The sequence below is a fragment of the Artemia sp. Qi Xiang Cuo genome, chromosome 12 (assembly GCF_049724085.1).
Source record: "Artemia sp. Qi Xiang Cuo chromosome 12, ASM4972408v1, whole genome shotgun sequence".
In the NCBI taxonomy this organism is placed as follows: domain Eukaryota; kingdom Metazoa; phylum Arthropoda; class Branchiopoda; order Anostraca; family Artemiidae; genus Artemia; species Artemia sp. Qi Xiang Cuo.
In genome coordinates, this window is record NC_142805.1 from 4,270,048 (window position 1) to 4,297,876 (window position 27,829).

Consider the following 27,829-nt stretch of genomic DNA (forward strand, 5'->3'; position numbering starts at 1 on the left):
AATATCTACATCTTCGGCATAAAACGCATATTTTGTGAGTTAAATGACATATTTTGTGAGATTTACTGCAAAGTAGGTATCGGCTTTTTGTGAGTTAAATTTTACGGTAAAGTAGGTATCGGCTTTTTGTGAGTTAAATTTTACGGTAAAGTAGGTATCAACTTTTTATGAGTTAAATTTTACGGTAAAGTAGGTATCGGCTTTTTGTGAGTTAAATTTTACGGTAAAGTAGGTATCAACTTTTTATGAGTTAAATTTTACGGTAAAGTAGGTATCGGCTTTTTGTGAGTTAAATTATACGGTAAAGTAGGTATCAACTTTTTGTGAGTTAAATTTTACGGTAAAGTAGGTATCGGCTTTTTGTGAGTTAAATTTTACGGTAAAGTAGGTATCGGCTTTTTGTGAGTTAAATTATACGGTAAAGTAGGTATCAACTTTTTGTGAGTTAAATTTTACGGTAAAGTAGGTATCGGCTTTTTGTGAGTTAAATTATACGGTAAAGTAGGTATCAACTTTTTGTGAGTTAAATTTTACGGTAAAGTAGGTATCGGCTTTTTGTGAGTTAAATTTTACGGTAAAGTAGGTATCGGCTTTTTGTGAGTTAAATTTTACGGTAAAGTAGGTATCGGCTTTTTGTGAGTTAAATTTTACGGTAAAGTAGGTATCGGCTTTTTGTGAGTTAAATTTTACGGTAAAGTAGGTATCGGCTTTTTGTGAGTTAAATTTTACGGTAAAGTAGGTATCGGCTTTTTGTGAGTTAAATTTTGTGAGATTTAGGGTAAAGTGGGTATCGGATTTTAATTTTCTGTCATTTATTTGGGTCTCCTATCCAAGCTCTGCAAGCTATGGATTACAATTGATACATTAAAAGAGTCCATTTGTGATGCTTATTCAAAATATACAAAATTCATCAAGTTTAATGTTACCCATCAAAAGTTACGAGCTTGAAAAAATTTGCCCATATTTTGAAAACGGGGGAATGACCACCAAAACATCAAGTGATCTCAATGAAAATCTCAACATCAATTTCAACATATCAGATAACCCTACTGTAGGGGTTTCAAGCTCCTATATACAAAAATGTAAATTTTGCATTTTTTTTGCCAGAAGGAAGTTCACAGATACGTGTTTTTTTTCCAGGGGTGATCGTATCGAACCAGTGATCCTAGAAGGTCGAGAGAGGGCTCATTTGATCAGAAATCAAAATTTCTAGTGCCTTCTTTGAGTGACCAAAAATATTAGAGGGCAGCTAGCCTACCTTCAACACCCTTTTTTTCCCAAAGTCGTCCGATAAAAATTTTAAGATAGCAATTTTGTTCAACAGAGTCAAAAGACCTAATAACTATGTCTTTGAGGATGGCTTCACCTCCACAGCTCCCAGGGGAAGGGCTGCAAGATATGAACTTTGCCCAAGCATTGGCTATTGGGAACTATACAGACATTTTTCAGGAGGGGGGATTTTGGGGGGGGGGGGGTTACGTGGGAGGATTTTTCTATGGAGTAGTTTTTTGTGGGGGAAGATAATTTTCCATGGGGGGGGGGTCTGGATTTCTCGGTATTATTTAAAAAAAAGTCATAAATTAAATAAGAAAACAAGTTTTTTTTTCAACTGAAAGTAGGGAGCAACATTAAAACTTAAAAGGAACAAAAATTATTATGTATATGAGAGGGTTTCCCCCTTTTCAATATCCCGCTCTTTTTTGCGCAAATGACGCAGTAAGTTTTAGACTTTTACAGTGAGAGAAGGAGGCGATACCCAAACTCTTCTTTGTAGTGATTTTTGTTCGTTTTCTTCTTGTTTTGTTTGTTTCTAGCTTGATTTGCACATTCAATTCAAGTTTCACTCGTTTAAAGATTTATTTATTAATTGACATTTATATCTATCTATTCTATGTTTGTTTGCATTGATTGTTTATTTAGTTTCTGTTCGTTTTAAGTTTCATTTATACTTCAATAGCAAATATTTTTTTTCGTTTTATGCTTGATTTTCATATTCAGTCTAAGCATTACTCGTTTTAAGATCTATTTATTCATTTATCATTATTACTCGTTGTATGTTTTTTTGATATGATTGTTTATACAATTTTATGTCAGTTTTCGTTTCATTCATTCTTTAATAGTAATTTCTGGTTGTTCTGGTTTTGAATTTTAACAGCTATTTGTATCCGCAGATTTTAAGAAGTTTAAATTGACCTTTACTTTTCTCTGAAGAACTTATTTTTCAGAAATTTTTTTTTTTAATTAATTCTAATTAAACGGGGCTTGTGCTTCAGGAGCCATTTTTAAATAATGAGAAAAACACGTAAACTTTAGCCTAAAGAGCGAGGCATTGAAGGGGGGGGGCAAACCCCCTCAACTATGCGTAATAATTTCTGTTCGTTTGAAGTTTTAATGTTACTCCCTACTTTCAGTTGAAAAAAACTTTTTTTTTATTTAATACTGGATAGTTTTAAGTACTCCTTTGACTAACCATGTTATACAATAAGTTAGCCTAAAACTACGGAGGGACCGGATACACGATTTTTTGCGGGAGACTTTCAAAAGTAAATATAATGAACACTACTAGTAAACTGTATTTGTATTTTGTCAGTGGTTCCATTATTGAATTTATTCTCAACTTATGATTTAGTTCTTTTATTATTTAATTTTTTAATCAGTAAATTTTAAATTCTTTCATTATTAAAATTATGAAGTTCTTTTATTGTTAAATACTTAATTATTATTATTGTTATTATTTAGTTCTTTTGATTTTCTTGATGAAGAGAAGGAAACGATTGAGAACTTTTTTTTTATGGTCACGATGAAAGTCGGCGCCGTTTATGTAAATTGGCACCGAAAACTAGAACAAATTTCAAGCTCGAATCGTTGCCATTTTGTTAGCAATTCGACGCCAATTTGGTAAATTGGCGCCAAAAAAAAGGAACGTGTTTCCGGCCCTTTAGTGCCAAAAAAATCTTTTTGGCCAGCTGTCTCGGGTGAAAATATCGGGTGAAAAATTTCGATTTGTCCGAAAAATATCCCAATGCCGGGAGAGGGTTCTTTTCCGAATGTTGTGGGAAGATATTATAAGAAGGGATTTAAATAAGATTGGAACCTCATGGGGGGCGTACACAGTGGAGCTTTGAATAGCTTCGGTTGGACAAGGCCAATATACAGCCTTGTTCGCCTCAGAAAAATTTGCCTCAGGTGTTAGAAGTAGAGGTTGTAGAAACTAATAATAACAAGATTAAGAGTATAAAAACCATTCAAGTTTTCCTCAGTATCAAAGGATACATAATAGAAAATGTAATAGTGCGACATGCGTTTCCGTCGTATATGAACTACAAATTGGGACAATATGGGATTGCCAGTAATTGTATGAAATTGGGACAAATTGGGACTGAAAACCACAAAAAAACCTGTAACGACTTTGTTTAATATTTAACAAAACAGAAATGAGTAATTACCTCCATAAGTTCAATTTTTTGCAATACACACCATCTACCGCACAAAAGAAAATAACAGATAACAGATGCCAATTTCAATAGAAAATGTAAAACTGCAACTAGGTGCAAAAAGAAGAAAAAAGAAGAGCAAAGAAAGTGGAATTTAGATTCTGGGCTGATGATAATATTTAAATCAATACCGTAGATGAATTAAAAAAGAAAAAGGTTATATATAGCCAAAGCCATATACAGAAATTTTTCAAAAAACCACAAAAAAACATGTAACTATTTTGTTTAATATTTAACAAAACAAAAGTGAGTAATTACCTCCATAAGCTCAATTTTTAGCAATACACACTATCTATCGCACAAAAGAAAATAACAGATAACAGATGCAAATTTCAATAGAAAATGTAAAACTGCAACTAGGTGCAAAAAGAAGAAAAAAGAAGCGCAAAGAAAGTGGAATTTAGATTCTTGGCTGATGATAATATTTAAATCAATACCGTAGATGGATTAAAAAAGAAAAAGGTTACATATAGCCATGGCCATATACAGAAATTTTTCCAAAAAACACAAAAAACTCATAAAAAATGTGTCTATAATCATTTTTGTTACGTTTTTACGAGTCGAAAAAAAATTCGGGAGGGGGTTCAAATCGCCTAACCCCACACCCCCTGGATACGACCATATCAGTTGATAGCCAATCAGTTGATCAAAAGGGGGATATGGTGTGCTAAATTATTCACAGTGACTTGTAATTATCTTCGAAATTTGTTCAATTTTGGTATTTAAGCAAGCATAAATTTTTAAGCCAAAATATTTCAACACTATGGAATAAAGATATCCCAATAGAAATAATTGCAATACAAAATGTTTATGAGCGATGAGCCAATTTGGATGGTGAAAGTTCCACGAATCTATGACACAGGTCGTATGACATGAAAATTCTCCCTATGTAATTCTTTATTATCGGTTTCCATTGCGTAAATCAATCCATTTCAAATGATGTTTCTTACTGTAACCATCATATAGTACTTATTTCCTTTATAAAATTATATTTCCTTTAGAAATTATATTTCCTTTAGAAAAAAGAGTGCAAATCAAAGTAGTTTTGAAAGCTTTTAAATGGGAAGGCATAATATTCTGAATCTGCGATTCTGACGGTCACAAAAACGTTCAAATGGGAATAAAATATGTTCTGGGAGTATCGATGTAAACAAGTAAGGTCGTTGCATAAATAAGGTCAATTTTAAGTCTGGTCGCTGCTCTAGAAATACACCAGTTGACAATCCGGTATTGTACACAGGCCATATAAAAATTGGCAATTATTTTTCGAAAATTGACAATTTTTTTGTGAAAATGTTATTTTTTATAATTGCAGGCTGTAATTGTGGAAGCAGATGAACCGGTTGGAACTGAAATCCCAATGTCGTCCGAAGAAGAACCGCAAATTGTTGTAAGAGAAGCCAAACCAGAATGTATTGATGATGCTCTTGCAAAAGAAGATTATAAGGTAGCAGAAGGTCAACCAGTACCGATCGAAGAAATTGAAAGCGAAGTAATAACCGATGCATGATGATGATGTTTGAAATTATCGCGTGTTTAAGTTTTGTGAACAGGGATGCCATCTGGGATGAGCTAGGCAATAATGACACTACTCAAGATTTCGACAAACTAAAGACATAAATTTGACAATTTCGCCCATAGTGTAAGCCTTGCCCCACCCCTTAAGGATTTTGAAATTGGCGTCCTTGTTTGTGAAATGTCGGAGTTGCATCGGCGTAAGAAGTGAATGTTCCTGATACAAAAGCTTTTGAGATGTTTAAAAGAAGATGACACGAATCTTACAACAACAACAACAAAAACAACAAATCTTACAACAACAAAAAAACAACAAAAAGTGTAAATATTTTATGCTTTTAATAAATATTATAATATGGGAGGTTAACTAAAGTATATTGCGATTCCGGTCTCTCTTGTGCCTGGAACAAAATCATGATTATCCCCACCCCCTATCTCCCAAATTTTTTAATGTATTAAATATTTATTTATTACCAAAATTTTGCCAACTGTGCCCTGTACTTTATCATAATAAGAAAAGAAAAAAATCATAAATTACAAATAATTATAGCCGTTAGATTGCTTACTTGAAATTTTGCGGCCCTAAAATTTCTGCGCCCGGGGAAAGTGCCCCCTTTGCCCCCCCCCCTTAATACCAAATCTGACTAAAGTCCACAGCTTGAGCAACTTAAAAGAGAGCCCAGTTATAGGTTTTGGACCGACAGACACTTTCGGATGAAAAAATTTAAAACGAATTGCATCTGGAAAAAAAAGGTAGATTTTATAACTTCTCTAAAGCTTTGATGCCGCACCGAGTGAATGTTCCTTATATGAAGTTCTCAAAAAGATGGAATAGAGAAGCTATGACTTTTAGTATGATTTATATTGTAAAAGAATAATTTAATTTAGCGCACATTTTTTATAATAAAGATTTATATTACGGGATAAAGCTAATTTTATGAGTAGACTAGCCCATCTAGCAGGGCCTTGTGCCATAAGTTCCTCCACTTACGAGGTATTTACTTTACCAAAAACACAGGAAAATTTTCAACCAAAAACTAAAACTAAAATAAAAACATAAGCTTCTTAGTTGCATTTCAGGTCTATTTTTGCTTGAAAACCATGGTTATCTAAGACTCTTTTTTTGATTGTTTTGAAAATTCCGAAATTTACACGGCAACAGTGTTTCCTCGTTCAATCATGAACAAAAATGATTAATTGCATTTTAACGCACTTTTCATTCATTAATTTATAAAACATTTCCCCAAAAAAAGTTTTTCAAAGAAAAATAATTTTGGCCATTAGGCCAAAAATATGTAAAAATAAAGTTATATAATCTTCCAAGCGTAAAACTACCACAAAATGAACATTAATAAATAAATGAAATTCAAAACGAACAGAAACTATAATAAATGACCGAGTCAAACACGAAAAGAGCAAAAATTAACATGAGTAGGGCTGACAATCCCCATCCCTTCTCAAGACCAGAACATAATTTACTAAAACTAAAACTTTAATAAAAAACAAAAAAAAACAACAAATAACCGTGGATTGTCAGTTTAATATACTTATACACACATGTATTTCTTAAAATTTTAATAATTTTTCATTTATTAATGCAAAAAAGTGAAAACATTTAAAATGTTTTTTTAAGCAAAGTGCAAATTATGTTCTGTTTATATATCCGAATTATATATGGCTATCTCCAAATTTTGGTCGGAAGTATTTGAGGAAAAAAGCTGTGGGGGGAGGTTGGGGTTGCCGTCCGATCACTCTTGAATTTTAAAAAGGAAGCTAGAATTTCCGATTTTACACTGAATGAGCCTTCTTCGAAGTCTATATGACCACCCTTTTGAGAAAAACCTTAAATGTTAACAAGAGCAACTAATATAACTTATAATCCTTGCCCTGAGGGCCGTGGGGGGATATCATCCCCAAAGACATATTTATTTGATCTTTCAAATGTGCTTAACAGAATGGCTATCTCAAAATTTTGATTGGATGTATTTGGGAAAATTATGGGCGTAAATAGGAGAGTGCTTGGTTGCCCTCCAATGACTTTCGACTTAAAAAGGGCACTAGAGCTTCTGATTTTCAATCTTATAAGCCCCCTCTGAAGTTTAAACGACCACCCTTTGCATAAAAACCTTAAATGCCCCCAGTGCATAACCAAAGACCCTTAGTCTGAGGGATGTAAGGGGGGGTCGTAATCTTCAAAGACATAATTACTTGACCTTTCAACTACGATGAATAAAATGGCTATCTCAAAATCTTGACTGGATGTATTTGAAAAATGATGGGCGTGGAAGGGGGAGGAGGGCTGATTGCCCTCCAATCACTTTCGACTGTTAAAATGGGCACTAGAACTTGAAATTTTCAACCGAATGAGCCCCTTATGAAGTTTCTACGACAATTCCGTCTACACGAAGTGCCCTGGTCTAAAAAAAAAACAAACAAAAGAATAAATAAATAATTTTCGTGCCCACACCGCTCTTATCACAGGCCGCGCTATTGCGCAGCCTATGACAAGAATACAAAACGTTAACAATATGTTGATTCCAAAAGACAACTTTACTTTCAAAGGAAAGCTATATCTTCTTAAACTGTTTTGAGGCATATGATGCTAGCTTATTTTTTACTCATTTTTCAGCTATCTTTATTTTATTTATATATATTTTTTTGTTTTTTTGGCACCAGCTATTACCCAACACTGCATTATTGCATAAGGAGGTATTTTCTTTGAAAACTAAATTATTGATTTTGCCTAATTTTTTAAGATCCAATTTCAATGCTCAATGTAAAATTAAGGCTATTATACGAAAAAAGTAAGGTTAACAATTATTCGCAAAGCAAATGATCATAGGCTCTATAAGCGCCTACGCCAGTTTCTAGGTACGGTGGCTTTTTTCACGCATTATCTGTTTAGAAACAGTAAGAAAAAAGAGGCGTTACTGTTCCATTTAAGCCAATCGAATGATCACAAAACCTGACTGGTTCTTTTATGTGTAGCTTTAATCCATTCAATTGAACACAAAATCTGATTGGTTCTTTTGTGTGCAGCTTTAATCCATTAAAAAGAACAAAACTTGAATGGTTCTTTTGTGTCTAGCTTTAACACGGTCAGTTGAACACAAAGTCTGTTTGGTTCTTTTGTGTGCAGCTTTAGTCCATTAAAAAGAACAGAAAACTTGAATGGTTATTTTGTATGTAGCTTTAACCCAGTCAATTGAACACAAAACCTGATTGGTTCTTCTGTGTGCAGTTTCAAGCCAGTCAAAAGATCATAAAACCTGATTGGTTCTTTTGTGTGCAGCTTTAAGCCAGTCAGATGATCACAAAACCTGACTGGTTCTTTTGTCTGCATCTTTAAGCCAGTCAAATGATCACAAAACCTGACTGGTTCTTTTGTGTACAGCTTTAATCCATTAAAAAGAATAAAAACCTGAATGGCTCTTTTGTATGTAGCTTTAATCCAGTCAATTGAACACAAAACCTGATTGGTTCTTTTGTGTGCAGCTTTAATCCATTAAAAAGAACAAAAACCTGAATGGTTCTTTTGTGTGTAACTTTAATCCAGTCAATTGAACACAAAACCTGATTGGTTCTTCTGTGTGCAGTTTTAAGCCAGTCAAAAGGTCACAAAACCTGATTGGTTCTTTTGTGTGCAGCTTTAAGCCATGCGAAGGATCACAAAACCTGGCTGGTTCTTTTGTCTGCAGCTTTAAGTCAGTCGAATGATCGCAAAACCTGACTGGTTCTTTTGTGTACAGCTTTAATCCATTATGAACAAAAAATCTGAGTGTTTCTTTTGTGTGTAGCTTTAAGCCAGTCAATTCAACACAAAACTTGATTGGTTCTTCTGTGTGCAGTTTTAAGCCAATCAAAACATCACAAAACTCGATTGGTTCTTTTGTGTGCAGCTTTAAGCCAGTCAAAACATCACAAAACCTGATTGGTTCTTTGTGTGCAGCTTTAAGCCAGTCGAATGATCACAATACCTGACTGGTTCTTTTGTGTACAGCTGTAATTCATTAATAAGAACAAAAAACCTGAATGGCTCTTTTGTGTACACCTTTAATCCATTAAAAAGTACACCAAACCTGATTGCTTTTTTTGTCTGCAGCTTTAAGCCAGTCGAATGATCACAAAACCTGACTGGTTCTTTTGTGTACAGCTTTAATCCATTAAAAAGAACAAAAAACCTGAATGGTTCTTTTGTGTACAGCTTTAATCCATTATAAAAAAACACCAAACCTGATTGGTTCTTTTTTGTGCAGCTTTAAGCCGGTCGAATGATCACAAAACCTAACTGGTTCTTTTGTGTACAGATTTAATCCATGAAAAAGAACAAAAAACCTGAATGGTTCTTTTGTGTACAGCTTTAAGCCAGTCAAAACATCACAAAACCTGATTGGTTCTTTGTGTGCAGCTTTAAGCCGGTCGAATGATCACAAAACCTAACTGGTTCTTTTGTGTACAGATTTGATCCATTAAAAAGAATAAAAAACCTGAATGGTTCTTTTGTGTACAGCTTTAATCCTTTAAAAAGAACACCAAACCTGATTGGTTCTTTTGTCTGCAGACTTAAGCCAGTCGAATGATCACAAAGCCTGACTATTTTTTTTTGTTTACAGCTTTAATCAATTATGAAAAAAACCTGAATGTTTCTTTTGTGTGGATCTCTAACCCAGTCAATTGAACACACAACCTGATTGGTTCTTATGTGTGCAGTTTAAGCCAGTCAAAACATCACAAAACCTGATTGGCTCTTTTGTGTGCAGCTTTAAGCCAGTCGAATGATCACAAAATCTGACTGGTTCTTTTGTGTACAGGTTTAATCTATTAAAAAGAACAAAAAACCTGAATGGTTCGTTTGTGTACAGCTTTAACGCATTAAAAAGAACACCAAACCAGATGGGTTCTTTTGTGTGCAGCTTTAAGCCAGTCGAATGATCACAAAACTTGACTGGTTCGTTTGTGTGCAGCTTTAAGCAAGTCAAAAAATTTCAAAACCTCATTGCTTCTTTTGTGCAAGCTTAAACCCAGTAAATAAGAAAAGTCTTCGAGCCGCATCATATTTTACAAGCAAACCCTCCATTCCTCTGCTATTCAACACTGACTATAGTTAAACATTCGAGGGTTTCCTATGAACTGGTCATGGTAATATAAAACGGAACTACATCAACTTTGCAGCAAAATGGAACAAACAGACGTCTGGCCTTCTGAATTTTAAACTGTTAATAACAATCCTTACTTACAGTTCGTCACCACGAACTGTTTGATAACCAATCCTTTCTTAGACAATGGTGAATATTCTAAATACTGAACCATTAAACCACTTCAAGGGCAATTATGAATTTAGAAGGTTAGAAGCTATTTTCATATGTTAGAAAATTTTAAATAATCAATAATAATTGGTTATTGAGATGAAAGCCTATCTCAAAAACCAGAAAAGATATTGGAATGGGATGTAAATCAGCATTTCCTCAAATGTCAAATTTTCAAATCTCAAAAGTCTTTTTCAGTTATCGTCTTCAAAATACGAAGAGTTATTTAAACATTACTTACTGTTGTGCATTCCAATTTATGTTCAATATATTTTCTTTCTTTCTGGAGACTTAAAATTTTGGGACGAATTATCGGATTTTCCAGAAAACATTCTTTTTGCTAATACAGCGTTGCAGCATTAAACCACCTCAAACTGATACTCCCTCTCCATTTTACTATTTTCAAAGCTTCTGCTTTGCATACTTCCCAGAACTTTTCCGTCTGGGACCATTTCATAGAACAAGAAATCCACCTGAATATGTCCATCCCAAACTTAAATGGACATCTAGGAAGGGGTTAATTCGGTTTGGTATCCCAAGACTATTTTCAGCTTCTATTTCCCACAATATGAAGAGTTATTTAAACATTGCTTACTGTTGTGCATTCCAATTTACGTTCAATATATTTTCTTTCTTTCTGGAGACTTAAAATTAAAGGGATTAATCCGGTTTGGTATTCCAAGACTATGTTAGCTTCTATTTCCCACTTCGTAAGTTTTAATTTAATGGTATCGTAACAAAACTAGTTCAAACAACAGGGAACACTGAATCTGTTTTCACAGGAGTATTTGATACTATGGATTCTTTGTTATTGCAATGTAAGTCGTACCCAGAACCGTATTAAGCTTATTCTTCCCCCTAAAGCTTGGTCTCCCTCTCGGGCTAGTTCAACCATAGGCTACAATGTTTGGATGCATGACAGGGGGGTACCCATCTATTTTAGCATTAGCTTGGCAATTTGGGTCGTGGATGGCTCCTGGGACATACCGAAGAAGAGTCTTTCGCTGGTAAATTATAGCAACACATTTCCTCAGTTCAGCAAAAATATTATTTCTGGTAGACTTCTATTATATGTGAAATGGTAGGATTGGTGGGTCAAGTCTCAGCAGTGGTGGGGTGAGGTATCTCTCAAACTGAAAAGCGTGCCCAAAAGTAAAGAGACAAGTGAGTCAAGATCACCCTTATTTTTTTAAAACTCATATATTGCAAGCGAAAATATACCTTTATTATCAATTCTAAGAATTTTATATATGTATAAAAAATTTATTTTATGTCTGTGCAAGAGAAAAAGTTCAATCAGTGCCATCTATGTTATTGGTTCTCAAAAAGTAATCTAAAATATTTGCTATCCGGATCCTGGAGTCGGCAAGATTGCTTATCTGGCCTGTATAGTGGTCACCTATAGCATATTCTGAGTTTTTTCGGTGTAAAAGATCTACCTAAAAAACAGAGAATTTGTCGATTCGGTCTGAATAATAGCAACAGTAAACGTTTGATTTATGTCTGTCAACGGTATATCGACATTTACTTGATCTTTTGCAGACAGAAAAAATGTGTTTTATTATATTCTTTATCGACTCAGAACTGTCAAATTTTGGAGAAATAAAAAACATCACTGAAACTGAAGTTTTTGACTTAATCTCGAAGCTAAAGAAATAAATCCTGCTAACCTTTTTCGAACTGTAATATGTGACGAAATAATTAAAATTGACGCAGATACCATGTTTTCAATTTTTCAATCTCTGCCAAACTACTGTCGGCAAAAATATGCTAATAGAACTTTATTTGTCTATTTTGCTGTCATTTTGTGAAATCTATTCACGCAGAAGGAAATGAGGGACAAGTCCAAAGGAAAAACTCGGCCCTTTGTTAATATAAGTAATCATCATTGGGTTTTGTTTTTTATGATTATTGTCAACATTTGTTGTCATCATTAATAAAAGTAATCATCATTAGGTTTTGTAAATGTTCATTTAAGTAAATAAATATAATATGTGAATAGTTTTACATGTACATATATAAAAAAGATAGGTTTTGCCACATTTCTTGAGCAATTTAAAAGGAAACATTATATTTATAAAAAATTACCCGTGAAAAACACATTTACCAGAGAAAAAAAAGTTTAATTCCTCTTTTTCTCACAAATGCATTGTAACATTATATTAAAAATCAATATTAATTTCCAGTTTAGGGCCTGTGTAGTATTGGAAAGAAAGTACTGACTTAAGACTCAGACGTTTTAGATTTCATACAGAGAAGCTATTATGTTTGTTACCAAACATCTTGTAAAAGGATTAATTATTTGCTCTACGAGTTTTAATTAAGAGTTACTTAATTATATGAAAAGCTTGAAGCCTATTACAGCCCCGAATCCTAACGCAAATGTTGCCAGGAAACAAATGACTCCAGATTTCTCCTTAATATCCTTATATTCCAACTACTTTAGCAAAAAAACTGATGACAGAAATTCCAAGTGATGCGAAGGAAATTACAAGAATGAAAGCTCCATCTTATTTCTAAGGGAAGGCATTCCAAGGAATAGAAACTTGTTTTCATTTTTTTTTTCTTGAAAATTCAAAAATACATTGTTTCCATCCATGGAAAATCAATATTTTTAATGGTATAATACAATTCATTTAAACACTAGAGTCGCATGGGCCCGGGATTACAAAAAGGCAAAAAAACCAAAAAACAAAAGATAACCCAATAAAACAACAACTTCACGCCCATTATAACATACCTTTTTTCCAACTTCCCTTGTCCTTTCGACCCGTATCCCTCAAAAAACTTTCTTTCTAAGAAAACATGGACCTACTTTTCTACACCCATATTATACGGTTAGCATTATCCACTTTTTCCAAAAACTACCAACACAGGACAACAACAAAAAAAAAGGGAAAATTCACGACCAGTAAGAACAAACGAAAAATTTGGCATGATAATAATGAAATAATGAAATAATAATGAATAATGAATTTAAGAAAAACACTGCAAAGCAATAATTTTTTTTCGTTATAAGTTTCAATTTCGCTCTTTACTTCCATCAGAAAAGCTTGATTAAAAAAAAAAATTTTTTTTTGATCGTTTTAGCTTTCAACAATAAACCTTACAAAAAGATCATTGTCTAATTTAGGTAAAGAAACTAAAGAAGCTAACATTTTTGTTGAAATAGAGTGCTAAACTTAGGTTTGAATTCGCTTATCTCTTAAGCTTTTCCAAAAAAAAAAATCTCATTTTATCACATAAATAGTCAAAGGGGTATATTATCATTGGAATCTTTGAGAAGTTGCAGATACAGAATCAATTATTTATTGCTTCTTAGACTTCCAAATTTCAAGAACTGATCGTCAATATCACATTATTATGAAGAATACAAGGTTAAAACGAAAATTTCTTCAAATGCAGAAGGGCAGGACCCTGCCCCCAAATGCCAAGCCAGTGTGCGACTTCAAACCAGTGATCAATTCATGTACGCCTTGACGGGGTGGGGACGTAAATCTTAGTTGCTAAAAGTTCTCTTGGTTAAACATTTTGACACGCCTACGGTGTCACAGTGCCCCGCTAGGGCTGAAAAAAAAGTAATTTATTTTTACTGTTAGGGTAATAATAAATAATATTTGTCATTGTTACTGAATAAGCTTTGTATTTGAGTGAAAACATTTTTTCAATTGGCAGTTTTCTTTCAAAACTAGTATTTGTTTTATTTTCAATTAGTAAGGGGACTGGGAGGAGGAGCGTTCAAAAGGGGAATGTTAAGTATGTGGTTAGGAATTTTTGGCCATGGAGAATTAAATCAACCACGAAGGATAATGATATCCTTTTTATAATTCCAAGCCTTTCAAATAAAAAAATGGCACCAAAAAGTGTTATTTTTAGTGCCATGTGACACTTTACGATTGTGTTATCGATACAACTTTACAAAAAGTACGTAAGTATAATCAAAAGCTTTGATAAACATATCAAAAACAAGTCATTAAACATATCAAAACAAAAATCAAAAACAAGTCATTAAACATATCTCTACGACGTTCCAGTAGCCTGCTAGTCAGCAATCGATTTATGGAACTAACTAAGGGGGATGGAAGGGGGATAATAATGAAAAATCACAATCAATAAGAGCTTTGCAACTTTGTTGACTAAGTGACCACGGCAGAGTTTTTGGATTTCTGCAAAATTGGCATTTCTGTCGACACGGTTAGGAATTTTGTCATTTTATTCGGTTACCTTTCGGCACAGTAAGCATTCGATTTTGCAAAATGTTGACATTATGTCGACGTTTTGTCGTCTTTTGACAACAATAAAAAACCATTGGTTTTCCTGTGGACATAGAAATCATAAATTCAAGAGAAAACGTCTAAATGGGACTGAAATTGTTGCATTTGTTTAAAAACAATGGTTTGATTGCGTCTAAGAATGGTAATAAGCATCAACGTCAACTAATCAAATGAATAACAGATGACAGTTGGTTGATTTGGCTAAAACATGTACTCGATATGGTTAAAGTCGACATAAAGAGACACGAATCAAATGCTAACAAGCAAAATTTCTACATGATGTAGGCTGCCTGTCGACTTTGAAATGCTTTGAAGCTACATGGGGGTTTGGTAAAATAAGTTCGATGTGTGTTGAGTTGTACGAGGGTTGAGTTGAATGAGGTTGATTTGAATGGGGGTTGTGTTAAACGGGGACTGAGTCCTATGATGGTTCAGTTATATAAGTTGAGTTGAACAGGATCAGTAAATAGGTTGAATAGGTTCAGTTAAATAGGTTCATTTAAGCGGGGTTGAGTTATGCGCACATCCTAAAAATAACCTCAGTTGCTAATTTGTATTTTAATATCTGAGGGAAAAATGTCCACGATTCTCTTTTGATGTTTTACTTAATCTTAGAGAATAGTGCACTAAAGGTTATAAAAATGATTCAACGACTTTCCAACTGATCCAGCAATAGTTAACCTATCCCTCATGCTTTACTAGGGTCTCCCATAATCATTCAAGACTGTATGCACAGGGGGCCTTGATGTCACCCCCCCCCCCCACAAAATACTGAGTCCTATTTTTTCAATTTTTGGGTACTTCTAATTCAGATTTTTGAAAATTTCACGCAAAGAGCATTGTTTTCTTCTACCGCTATAGTTTGCCCATTGGGCTGCTGAAAACGGTGCGGAAAAAAGCTACATGTGTCCGACCCTTAAGTTTAAAAAAGTCGCAAGTCGCAAAATTGCAGCTGCTTAAGGTTTATGTTCGCTGTAAAGACCTGATTTTTTTTACAAACATCGAAAGAATTTGCATCGATTTGCACCGAAGGAATAAGATACTTACATCGTTGAATTTAATAGTTTTAAATCTATGAATTCACTGAGCCAAAATTATAATAGTGCTTAGACTTTTTCATGGAGAATTTTCTAAAACTGCTTAAAAATTTTGAAAGTATTCCATTTTTGGCATGCTTCGGAGTTCTTTGGAAATATTTTCCAATCTAAAATAATAAACTAAAAGAATATTTCAAAAGTTCAATTCGGCAGATGAATCTTGGCGTTAAATTATATAATTAATTCTTAAATTATGAAATTAATAATAAGTTATTTCAACCCTTGTACAAGCATGAAATGTAGCTAGAGGGGTACGAAACTGCAGGGAAAATAACACCTCAGTCCCTTAGATATATATTTAAATACAATTTAAAATGTAGTTTTAAGTTAGACGCAATTAAGCTATACAGTTAAGTAGAAAGCCGACAATGTTTTCTCGACGCATACAGAACCTGTCCGCAAGCTGGTCCATTTTTGAAGAAATATAAAAAAGCGCCATATCAACTGGGGACGTGTCGGTTGCGAGTCCGAAGCGACAACTACACAAGATATTTGCAAAAACGGAAGAACAGAGAAGAATATGGTACTTTTAAGAAATAACCCCTACCTAATAGTAGAAGGGCCTTATTGACTCCGATCACGCACCCCTGCTGCCACCTATAACTTTTTTTACATAATTTATTCAAGGATTATCGATCGAGTATTATGTGGGTGTGTCAAGGTCTATCGCTCTGTTGTTGTTGGGCCACGTGCGAATGACACGAGGGGTTATTTACATAATCTATGGGGGACATTATTTATAAAAGGATTCTAGAAATAGTCTAATGTGTGTCACGGTCAATCGATCTGTTGTTGTTGTTTGGACAAGAGCGAAAGTCATGAGGGATGATTTACATAATCGATGGGGGGACATAATTTATTCAAGGATTATCAATCGAGTCTAATGTGGGTGTGTCAAGGTCAATCGATCTGTTGTTGTTTGGCCACGTGCGAATGACATGAGGGATGATTTACATACTCGATGGTTAAATTAGTGATTCACGATGGGGAAATTATGAAACAAACCGTTCTTCATTGTTTTTTTGTTATCTTAACCTGATAAATAGAAACTGTGAACTTGATTTAAATAATCGCTAGGTGAAATTATAGATTTTCGAAGGGGAGAATTAGAAAACATTAAGGCTTCTTTAATCTTAGGTCTGAGGGATAAACGTTCTTTAGGACAGAGAGAAAAATTAATATTCTATTTTCAAATAGGGCTTCATTGATCTTTAGTGTCAGGAATTATAATTGACATCACTTGTTATCTTGGAATTATGCAGGAGTCTAAAGAGATAGAAATTCTATTTTTAAATACGGCTTCACGGAGCTTTAAGTCGGAGAGGTAAATTGATATTCTAACGAAACCCTAATAGTTTAGCTAGGAAAATTTATGAGATGAAGAGATTAACGTAGGAAAGGGTTTCCTAGAAATTTGAAATGCGTTAGCGCACAGATGCCATACACAAGGAACACGCTGAAATTACGTTTAGGGATTTTTTGGGCGAAACGGTTTTATCCATTTTATGGGATTATTTCGGCGAAACCGTTAGAGACATTTTGAAAGAAGATTTTAGAAAGGGTTTTAGAAGAGGTTTTGAGTGTGGTCGTTATAATACACAAGTTCCATTTGAACAGTGTTGTGAGGTCCTCTAACCACCGGGCTCCACCGGGCTCCCAAAGGCCCTCCACCGGTCCCCAAATGTCCCCCAGGCCCCCAACTGCCCCCCGGACACTCAAAGGTCCCCCAAGCTCCCAAAGGGCCACCGGCGCCTCCAAAGGCCCACCCCAGACCCTCAACGGCCATCCCCGGGCCCCCCCAAGGCCCATCGAGCTCCCAAAGGCCCAACGGGGTCCCAAAGGCCATCCACCGGTCCCCAAATGTCCCTCCGGACCCCCACCGGCCCTCCCTGTGCCCCAAAGGCCCTCCCCCGGCCCCCCTCCTCCTCCTCCTCCCACCTCCTCCTCCTCCCTCCTCCTCATCCTCCCTCCTCCTCCTCCTCCTCCCTCCTCCTCCTCCTCCCACCTCCTCCCTCCTCCTCCTCCCACCTCCTCCCTCCTCCTCCTCCCTCTTTCTCCTCCTCCCCTCTCCCCCCCCCCATTCCCTCCCCATTTTTTATACTTTTTTTGTGCATTGAGACACAGAACGACCCCCTGCCCCCGGCCCCTCCCCCTCCAAAGGTCTGATTTTTTCAAAGTTCATTTTGAATTTCTTTCATTGAAATACAAGAGTTGGAATATTTCAGTAGTGTTTGGTTGTGGTTTACCTTGTCACAGTTACATTTTCTTGATTTTTCAAAGTTCATTTTGAATTTCTTTCGTTGAAATGCAAGAGTTGGAATATTTCAGTAGTGTTTGATTGTAGTTTACCATGTCACAGTTACATTCCCTTAATTTTTCAAAGTTCATTTTGAATTTCTTTCGTTGAAATGCAAGAGTTGGAATATTTCACTAGTGTGATGTTGTAGTTTACCCTGTCACAGTTACATTCCATTAATTTTTGATAGTCAATTTTGAATTTCTTTCGTTGAAATTCAAGAGTTGTAATATTTCAGTATTGTTTGTTTTCGGTTTACATAGTCACAGTTACATTCCCTTAATTTTTGATAGTCCATTTTGAATTTCTTTCGTTGAAATGCAAGAGTTGGAATATTTCAGTAGTGTTTGGTTGCGGTTTACCTTGTCACAGTTACATTTTCTTGATTTTTCAAAGTTCATTTTGAATTTCTTTCATTGAAATGCAAGAGTTGGAATATTTCAGTAGTGTTTTGTCGTGGTTTACCTTGTCAAAGTTACATTTTCTTGATTTTTCAAAGTACATTTTGAATTTATTTCTTTGAAATTCAAGAGTTGTAATATTTCATTAGTGTTTGGTTGCGGTTTACCTTGTCACAGTTACATTCCCTTAATTTTTCAAAGTTCATTTTGAATTTCTTTATTTGAAATGCAAGAGTTGGAATATTTCACTAGTGTTTGGTTGAGGTTTACCATGTCACAGTTACATTCCCTTAATTTTTCAAAGTTCATTTTGAATTTCTTTCGTTGAAATGCAAGAGTTGGAATATTTCACTAGTGTTTGGTTGCGGTTAACCTTGTCACAGTTACATTATCTTGATTTTTCAAAGTTCATTTTGAATTTCTTTCATTGAAATGCAAGAGTTGGAATATTTCAGTAGTGTTTGGTCGTGGTTTACCTTGTCACAGTTACATTCTCTAAATTTTTCAAAGTTCATTTTGAATTTCTTTCGTTTAAATGCAAGAGTTGGAATATTTCAGTAGTGTTTGGTAGTGGTTTAACTTGTCACAGTTACATTCTCTTAATTTTTCAAAGTTCATTTTTAATTTCTTTCGTTGAAATGCAAGAGTTGGAATATTTCACTAGTGTTTGGTTGCGGTTTACCTTGTCACAGTTACATTCCCTTAATTTTTCAAAGTTCATTTTGAATTTCTTTCGTTGAAATGCAAGAGTTGGAATATTTCAGAAGTGTTTGGTTGTGGTTTACCATATCACAGTTACATTTTCCTTATTTTTAAAAGTTTATTTTGAATTTATTTAATTTAAATGCAAGAGTTTGAATATTTCACTAGTGTTTGGTTGTGGTTTACCATGTCACAGTTACATTTTCCTGATTTTTCAAAGTTTATTTTGAATTTCTTTCATTGAAATGCAAGAGTTGGAATATTTCAGTAGTGTTTGGTTGTGGTTTACCTTGTCACAGTTACATTTTCTTGATTTTTCAAAGCTCATTTTGAATTTCATTCATTGAAATGCAAGAGTTGGAATATTTCAGTAGTATGATGTTGTGGTTTACCTTTGTCACAGTTACATTTTCTTGATTTTTCAAAGTTCATTTTGAATTTCTTTCATTGAAATGCAAGAGTTGGAATATTTCAGTAGTGTTTGCTTGTGGTTTACCTTGTCAAAGCTACATTTTCTTGATTATTCAAAGTTCTTTTTGAATTTCATTCGTTGAAATGCAAGAGTTGGAATATTTCAGTAGTGTTTGGTTGTGGTTTACCTTGTCATAGCTACATTTTCATGATTTTTCAAAGTTCATTTTGAATTTCTTTCGTTGAAATGCAAGAGTTGATATATTTCAGTAGTGTTTGGTTGTGGTTTACCTTGTCGCAGTTACATTTTCTTGATTCTTCAAAGTTCATTTTGAATTTCTTTCGTTGAAATGCAAGAGTTGGAATATTTCAGTAGTGTTTGATTGTGGTTTACCTTATCATAGTTACATTTTCTTGATTTTTCAAAGTTCATTTTTAATTTCTTTCTTTGAAATGCAAGAGATGGAATATTTCAGTAGCGTTTGGTTGTGGTTTAACTTGTCACAGTTACATTTTCTTGATTTTTAAAAGTTCATTTTGAATTTCTTTCGTCGAAATGCAAGAGTTGGAATATTTCAGTAGTGTTTGCTTGTGGTTTACCTTGTCAAAGTTACATTTTCTTGATTTTTCAAAGTTCATTTGAATTTCTTTCATTGAAATGCAAGAGTTGGAATATTTCAGAAGTGTTCGGGTGTGGTTTACCTTGTCACAGTTACATTTTCTTGATTTTTCAAAGTTCAATTTGAATTTCTTTCGTTTAAATGCAAGTGCTGGAATATTTAAGTAGTGTTTGCTTGTGGGTTACCTTGTCACAGTTACATTTTCTTGATTTTTCAAAGTTCATTTTAATTTCATTATTTTAAATTCAATAGTTGGAATATTTCATTATTGTTTGGTTTTTGGTTTCATTGTCACAGTTAAATTTTATTGATTTTTAAAAGTTCATTTTGAATTTATTTCTTTGAAAAGCAAGAGTTGGAATATTTAAGAAGTGTTTGGTTGTGGTTTACCTTGTCACAGTTACATTTTCTTGATTTTTCATAGTTCATTTTGAATTTCTTTCGTTGAAATGCAAGAGTTGGAATATTTCAGTAGTGTTTTTTTGTTGTTTACCATGTCACAGTTACATTCCCTTAATTTTTCAAAGTTCATTTTGAATTTCTTTCGTTGAAATGCAAGAGTTGGAATATTTCACTAGTGTGATGTTGTTGTTTACCTTGTCACAGTTACATTCCCTTTATTTTTCATAGTACATTTTTAATTTCTTTCTTTGAAATGCAAGAGTTGGAATATTTCAGTAGTGTGATGTTGCTGTTTACCATGTCACAGTTACATTCCATTAATTTTTGATAGTCCATTTCGAATTTCTTTCATTGAAATGCAAGAGTTGGAATATTTCACTAGTGATTGGTCGTGGTTCACCTTGTCACAGTTAAATTTTCGTGATTTTTCAAAGTTCATTTTGAATTTCTTTAATTGAAATTCCAGAGTTTGACTATTTCAGTAGTGTTTGGTGGGGGTTTACCTTGTCACAGTTACATTTTCTTGATTTTTCAAAGTTCATTTTGAATTTCTTTCGTTGAAATGCAAGAGTTGGAATATTTCAGTAGTGTTTGGTTGAGGTTTACCTTGTCACAGTTACATTCACTTAATTTTTCAAAGTTCATTTTGAATTTCTTTCATTGAAATGCAAGAGTTGGAATATTTCACTAGTGTTTGGTTGAGGTTTACCATGTCACAGTTACATTTTCATTATTTTTCAAAGTTTATTTAGAATTTCTTTCTTTGAAATGCAAGAGTTGGAATATTTCACTAGTGTTTGGTTGCGGTTTACCTTGTCACAGTTACATTTTCTTGATTTTTCAAAGTTCATTTTGAATTTCTTTCATTTAAATGCAAGAGTTGGAATATTTCAGTAGTGTTTGGTAGTGGTTTTACTTGTCACAGTTACATTCCCTTAATTTTTCAAAGTTCATTTTGAATTTGTTTCGTTGAAATGCAAGAGTTGGAATATTTCACTAATGTTTGGTCGTGGTTTACCTTGTCACAGTTACATTCTCTTAATTTTTCAAAGTTCATTTTGAATTTCTTTCATTGAAATGCAAGAGTTGGAATATTTCAGTAGTGTTTGGTTGAGGTTTAACTTGTCACAGTTACATTTTCATGATTTTTCAAAGTTCATTTTGAATTTCTTTCGTTGAAATGCAAGAGTTGGAATATTTCAGTAGTGTATGGTTATGTTATAACTTGTAAAAGTTACATTTTCATGATTTTCCAAAGTTCATTTTGAATTTCTTTCATTGAAATGCAAGAGTTGGAATATTTCAGTAGTGTTTGGTCGTGGTTTAACTTGTCAAAGTTACATTTTCTTGATTTTTCAAAGTTCATTTTGAATTTCTTTCGTTGAAATGCAAGAGTTTGAATATTTCAGTAGTGTTTGATCGTGGTTTACCGAGTCACAGATATAGCTTCATGAAATAACAATTTTCAGTTTTAATGTCTTACGTGGACATGCACGAGTTGGAATATTTAACTATTGTTTGGTTGTGGTTTGACTTGTCAAAGTTACATTTTATTGATTTTTCAATGGTCATTTTGAATTTCTGTCGCTGAAATGCAAGAGTTGTCATCTTTCAGTCGTGTGTGGTTGTGGTTTAACTTGTCACAGTTACATTTTCTTGATTTTTAAAAGTTCATTTTGAATTTTTTTCGTTGAAAAGCAAGAGTTGGAATATTTCAGTAGTGTTTACTTGTGGTTTACCATGTCACAGTTATATTTTATTGATTTTTTCAAATTTCATTTGAATTTATTTCGTTGAAATGCAAGAGTTGGAATATTTCAGGAGTGTATGGTTATTGTTTACCTTGTCACATTTACATTTTCTTGATTTTTTCAAAGTTCATTTTGAATTTCTTTCGTTGAAATGCAAGAATTGGATTATTTCAGAATTGTCTGTTTATGTTTTACCGTGTCACAGTTACATTATCTTGATTTTTCAAAGATCATTTTTAATTTCTTTCGTTGAAATGCAAGAGTTGATTTATTTCAGAAGTGTTTGGTCGTGATTTACCCTGTCACAGTTACATTTTCTTGATTTTTAAAAGTTCATTTTGAATTTCTTTCATTGAAAAGCAAGAGTTGAAATATTTCAGTAGTGTTTGGTTGTGGTTTAACTTGTCAAAGTTACATTTTCTTGATTTTTTCACAGATCATTTTGAATTTCTTTCGTTGAAATGCAAGAATTGGATTATTTCAGAAGTGTCTGGTTGTTTTTTACCTTGTCACAGTTACATTATATTGATTTTTAAAAGTTAATTTTTAATTTCTTTCGTTGAAATGCAAGAGTTGGTTTATTTCAGTAGTGTTTGGTCGTGATTTACCATGTCAGAGTTACATTTTCTTGATTTTTCAAACCTCATTTGAATTTCTTTCACTGAAATGCAGGAGTTGGAATATTTCAGTAGTGTTTGCGTAGGGTTTACCTTGTCACAGTTACATTTTCTTGATTTTTCACAGATCATTTGAATTTCTTTCGTTGAAAATCAGGAGATGGAATATTTCAGTAGTGTTTGCTTATGGTTTACCTTGTCACAGTTACATTTTCTTGATTTTTAAAAGTTCATATTGAATTTCTTTCGTTGAAGTGCAAGAGTTGTAATATTTAAGTAGTTTCTGGTTCTGGTTTACCTTGTCACAGTTAAATTTTCTAGATTTTTCAAATTAAATTTGAAATTCTATCGTTGAAATGCAAGAGTTGGAATAATTCAGTAGCGTGTGGTTGTCGTTTACCTTGTCACAGTTACATTTTATTGATTTTTAAATCTTCATTTTGAATTTCTATATTTGAAATGCAAGAGTTGGAATATGTCAGTAGTGTTTGATTGTGGTTTACCTTGTCACAGTTACATTTTCTTGATTTTTCAAAGTTCATTTTGAATTTCTTTCGTTGAAATGCAAGAGTTGGAATATTTCACTAGTGTTTGGTTGTGGTTTACCTTGTCACATGTACACACATGTATACACATGTACACACATGTGCTTATCATGAGTGATCATGATAAGTTAACCTAACCTTTTCCGGTGAGTATGGTTAGGTTAGACTAGATTAAGTTAGGTTAGATAAGACTAGCTTAGGTTAGCCTACGTACGCTTCACTTAGGTGAGCTTAGGTTAGGTGAGAGACATGCGAAAAGTTAGGTGTATGATTAGGTTAGGTTAGGTTAGATTAGGCTAGGTTAGGTTAAGTTAGGTTAGGCTAGGTTAGCCTACGTACGCGCGCGTACGTAGGCTAACCTAGCCTAACCTAACTTAACCTAACCTAGCCTAATCTAACCTAACCTAACCTAATCAAACACCTAACTTTACCCATGTCTCTCACCTAACCTAAGCTAACCTAAGTGAAGCGTACGTAGGCTAACCTAACCTAGTCTAATCTAACCTAACTGAATCGAGTCTAACCTAACCATACTCACCGGAAAAGGTTAGGTTAACTTATCATGAGCACTCATGATAAGCACATGTGTGTACATGTGTATACATGTGTGTACATGTGACAAGGTAAACCACAACCATACACTAGTGAAATATTCCAACTCTTGCATTTCAAAGAAAGAAATTCAAAATGAACTTTGAAAAATCAAGAAAATGTTACTGTGACAAGGTAAACCACAATCAAACACTACTGAAATACTCCAACTCTTGCATATCAAAGAAAGAAATTCAAAATTAACTTTGAAAAATCAAGAAATTTTAACTGTGAAATGTTAAACGAAAACCAAACGCTACTGAAATATTCCAACTCTTGCATTTCAACTATATAAATTCAAAATGAATTTGAAAAATCTAGAAAATGTAACTGTGACAAGGTAAACCAAAACCAAACACTACTGAAATATTCCAACTCTTGCAATTCAAAGAAAGAAATTCAAAATGAACTTTTAAAAATCAAGAAAATGTAACTGTGACAAGGTAAACCATACCCAAACACTACTGAAATATTCAATCTCCTGCATTTCAACGAAAGAAATTCAAATGATCTTTGAAAAATCAAGAAAATTTAACTGTGACAAGGTAACCCATAAGCAAACACTACTGAAATATTCCAACTCTTGCTTTTCAACGAAAGAAATTCAAAATGAGCTGTGAAAAATCAAGAAAATGTAACTGTGACAAGGTAAACCACGACCAAACACTACTGAAATAGTTCAACTCTTGCTTTTCAATGAAAGAAATTCAAAATGAACTTTGAAAAATCAAGAAAATGTAACTGTGACATGGTAAATCACGACAAAACACTTCTGAAATAAACCAACTCTATCATTTCAACGAAAGAAATTCAAAATGAACTTTGAAAAATCAAGAGAATGTAAGTGTGACAAGGTAAACCATAACCAGACACTTCTGAAATAATCCAATACTTTCATTTCAACGAAAGAAATTCAAAATGAACTTTGAAAAAATCAATAAAATGTAACTGTGACAAGTTAAACCAAAACCATACACTATTGAAATATTCAAACTCTTGCATTTCAACGAAAGAAATTCAAATTAACTTTTAAAAAATCAAGAAAATGTAACTGTGACAAGTTAAACCACAAGTAAACACTACTGAAATATTCTAACTCTTGCTTTTCAACAAAATAAATTCAAAATGAACTTTGAAAAATCAAGAAAATGTAACTTTGACAAGTTAAACCACAACCAAACACTACTGAAATAGTCAAACTCTTGCATTTCAACGAAGGAAATTCAAAATGAACATTGAAGAATCAAGAAGATGTAACTGTGACAAGTTAAACCACAACCAAACCCTACTGAAATATTCCAACTCTTGCATTTCAACGAAAGAAATTCAAAATGAACTTTGTAAAATCATGAAAATATAACTGTGACAAGTTCATCCACAACCAAAAGCTACTGAAATATTCAAACTCTTGCATTTCAAAGAAAGAAATTCAAAATGAACTTTGAAAAATCAAGAATATGTAACTGTGACACGGTAAACCACTACCAAACACTACTGAAATATTCCAACTCTTGCATTTCAATGAAAGAAATTCAAAATGAACTTTGTAAAATCATGAAAATGTAACTTTGACAAGGTATACCATAACCATACACTACTGAAATATTCCAACTCTTGCATTTCAACTAAAGAAATTCAAAATTAACTTTTAAAAATCATGAAAATGTAACTGTGACAAGGTAAACCTCAACCAAACACTACTGAAATATTCCAACTCTTGCATTTCAACGAAAGAAATTCAAAATGAACTTTGAAAAATCAAGTGAATGTAACTGTGACAAGGTAAACCACTACAAAACACTACTTAAATATTCCAACTCTTTCATTTCAACGAAAGAAATTAAAAATGAACTTTGAAAAATTTAGAGAATGTAACTGTGACAAGGTAAACCACGACCAAACACTACTGAAATATTCCAACTCTTGCATTTCAACGAAAGAAATTCAAAATGAACTTTGAAAAATAAAGAAAATGTAACTGTGACAAGGTAAACCGCAACCAAACACTAGTGAAATATTCCAACTCTTGCATTTCAACGAAAGAAATTCAAAATGAACTTTGAAAAATAATGTTAATGTAACTGTGACATGGTAAACCTCAAACAAACACTCGTGAAATATTCAAACTCTTGCATTTCAACGAAATAAATTAAAAATGAACTTTGAAAAATTAATGGAATGTAACTGTGACAAGGTAAACCGCAATCAAACACTACTGAAATATTCCAACTCTTGCTTTTCAACTAAAGAAATTCAAATGAACTTTGAAAAATAAAGAAAATGTAACTTTGACAAGGTAAACCACGACCAAACACTACTGAAATATTCCAACTCTTGCATTTCAATGAAAGAAATTCAAAATGAACTTTGAAAAATCAAGAAAATGTAACTGTGACAAGGTAAACCGCAACCAAACACTACTGAAATATTCCAACTCTTGCATTTCAACGAAAGAAATTCAAAATGAACTTTCAAAAATTAAGAGTATGTAACTGTGACATGGTAAAACGCAACCAAACACTACTGAAATATTCCAACTCTTGCATTTCAACGAAAGAAATTCAAAATGGACTATCAATAAATAAGGGAATGTAACTGTGACAAGGTAAACTACAACATCACACTAGTGAAATATTCCAACTCTTGCATTTCAACGAAAGAAATTCAAAATGAACTTTGAAAAATAAAGGGAATGTAACTGTGACATGGTAAACTACAATAACTCACTACTGAAATAGTCCAACTATTGCTTTTCAATGAAAGAAATACGAAATGAACTTTTAAAAATCAAGAGAATTTAACTGTGGCAAGGTAAACCACAAGCAAACACTACTGAAATAGTCCAACTCTTGCATTTCAAGGAAAGAAATTCAAAATGAGATTTGAATAATCACGTAAATGTAACTGTGACACGGTAACCCACAAGCAAACACTACTGAAATATTCCAACTCTTGCATTTCAACGAAAGAAATTCAAATGAACTTTGAAAAATCAAGAAAATTTAACTGTGACAAGGTAAACCACAAGCAAACAATACTGAAATATTCCAGCTATTTCTTTTAAACGAAAGAAATTCAAATTGAACTTTGAAAAATCAAGAAAATGTAACTGTGACAAGGTAAACCACAACCAAACACGACTGAAATAGTCCAACTCTATAATTTCAACGAAAGAAATTCAAAATGAGCATTGAAAAATCAATAAAATGTAGCTTTGACAATGTAAACCAGAACCAAACACTACTGAAATATTCCAACTCTTGCATTTCGACGAAAGAAATTCAAAATGAACTTTGAAAAATCAAGAAAATGTAACTGTGACAAGTTAAACCACAACCAAACGCGACTGAAATATTACATCTCTTGCATTTCAACGAAAGAAATTCAAAATGAACTTTGAAAAATCAAGAAAATGTAACTATGATAAGGTAAACCACAATCAAACACTACTGAAATATTCCAACTCTTGCATTTCAACGAAAGAAATTCAAAATGAACTTTGAAGAATCAAGAAAATGTAACTGCGACAAGGTAAACCACAACCAAACACTACTGAAATATTTCAACTCTTGCATTTCAACGAAAGAAATTCAAAATGAACTTTGAAAAATCATGAAAATGTATCTATGACACGGTAAACCACAACCAAACACTACTGAAATATTACAACTATTGCATTTCAAAGAAAGAAATTCAAAAAGAACATTGAAGAATCAAGAAAATGTAACTGTGACAAGGTAAACCACAACCAAACACTACTGAAATATTCCAACTCTTGCATTTCAATGAAAGAAATTCAATATGAAC

At 33.3% G+C, this 27,829-nt stretch overlaps 2 protein-coding genes across 5 annotated transcripts in view; one reads left to right on the forward strand and one right to left on the reverse strand.

Moving 5' to 3' along the window:
- LOC148945674 (uncharacterized) overlaps positions 1-6,821 on the forward strand; it is a 29,388-nt gene extending 22,567 nt beyond the window's left edge. Inside the window, exon 3 of one of the 2 annotated variants that reach the window (XM_089097868.1) lies at positions 4,810-6,818. In XM_089097868.1, the coding sequence (XP_088953994.1) occupies positions 4,810-5,004 (195 nt within the window). In that variant the 3' untranslated portion in view covers positions 5,005-6,818. Of the gene's footprint in view, positions 1-4,809 lie in introns of both variants that reach the window. The other variant, XM_089097869.1, reaches the window with a different exon arrangement.
- The window catches only part of S6KL (ribosomal protein S6 kinase like), a 598,861-nt gene that overhangs the window by 86,665 nt on the left and 484,367 nt on the right, over positions 1-27,829 (reverse strand). The window lies entirely within an intron of this gene.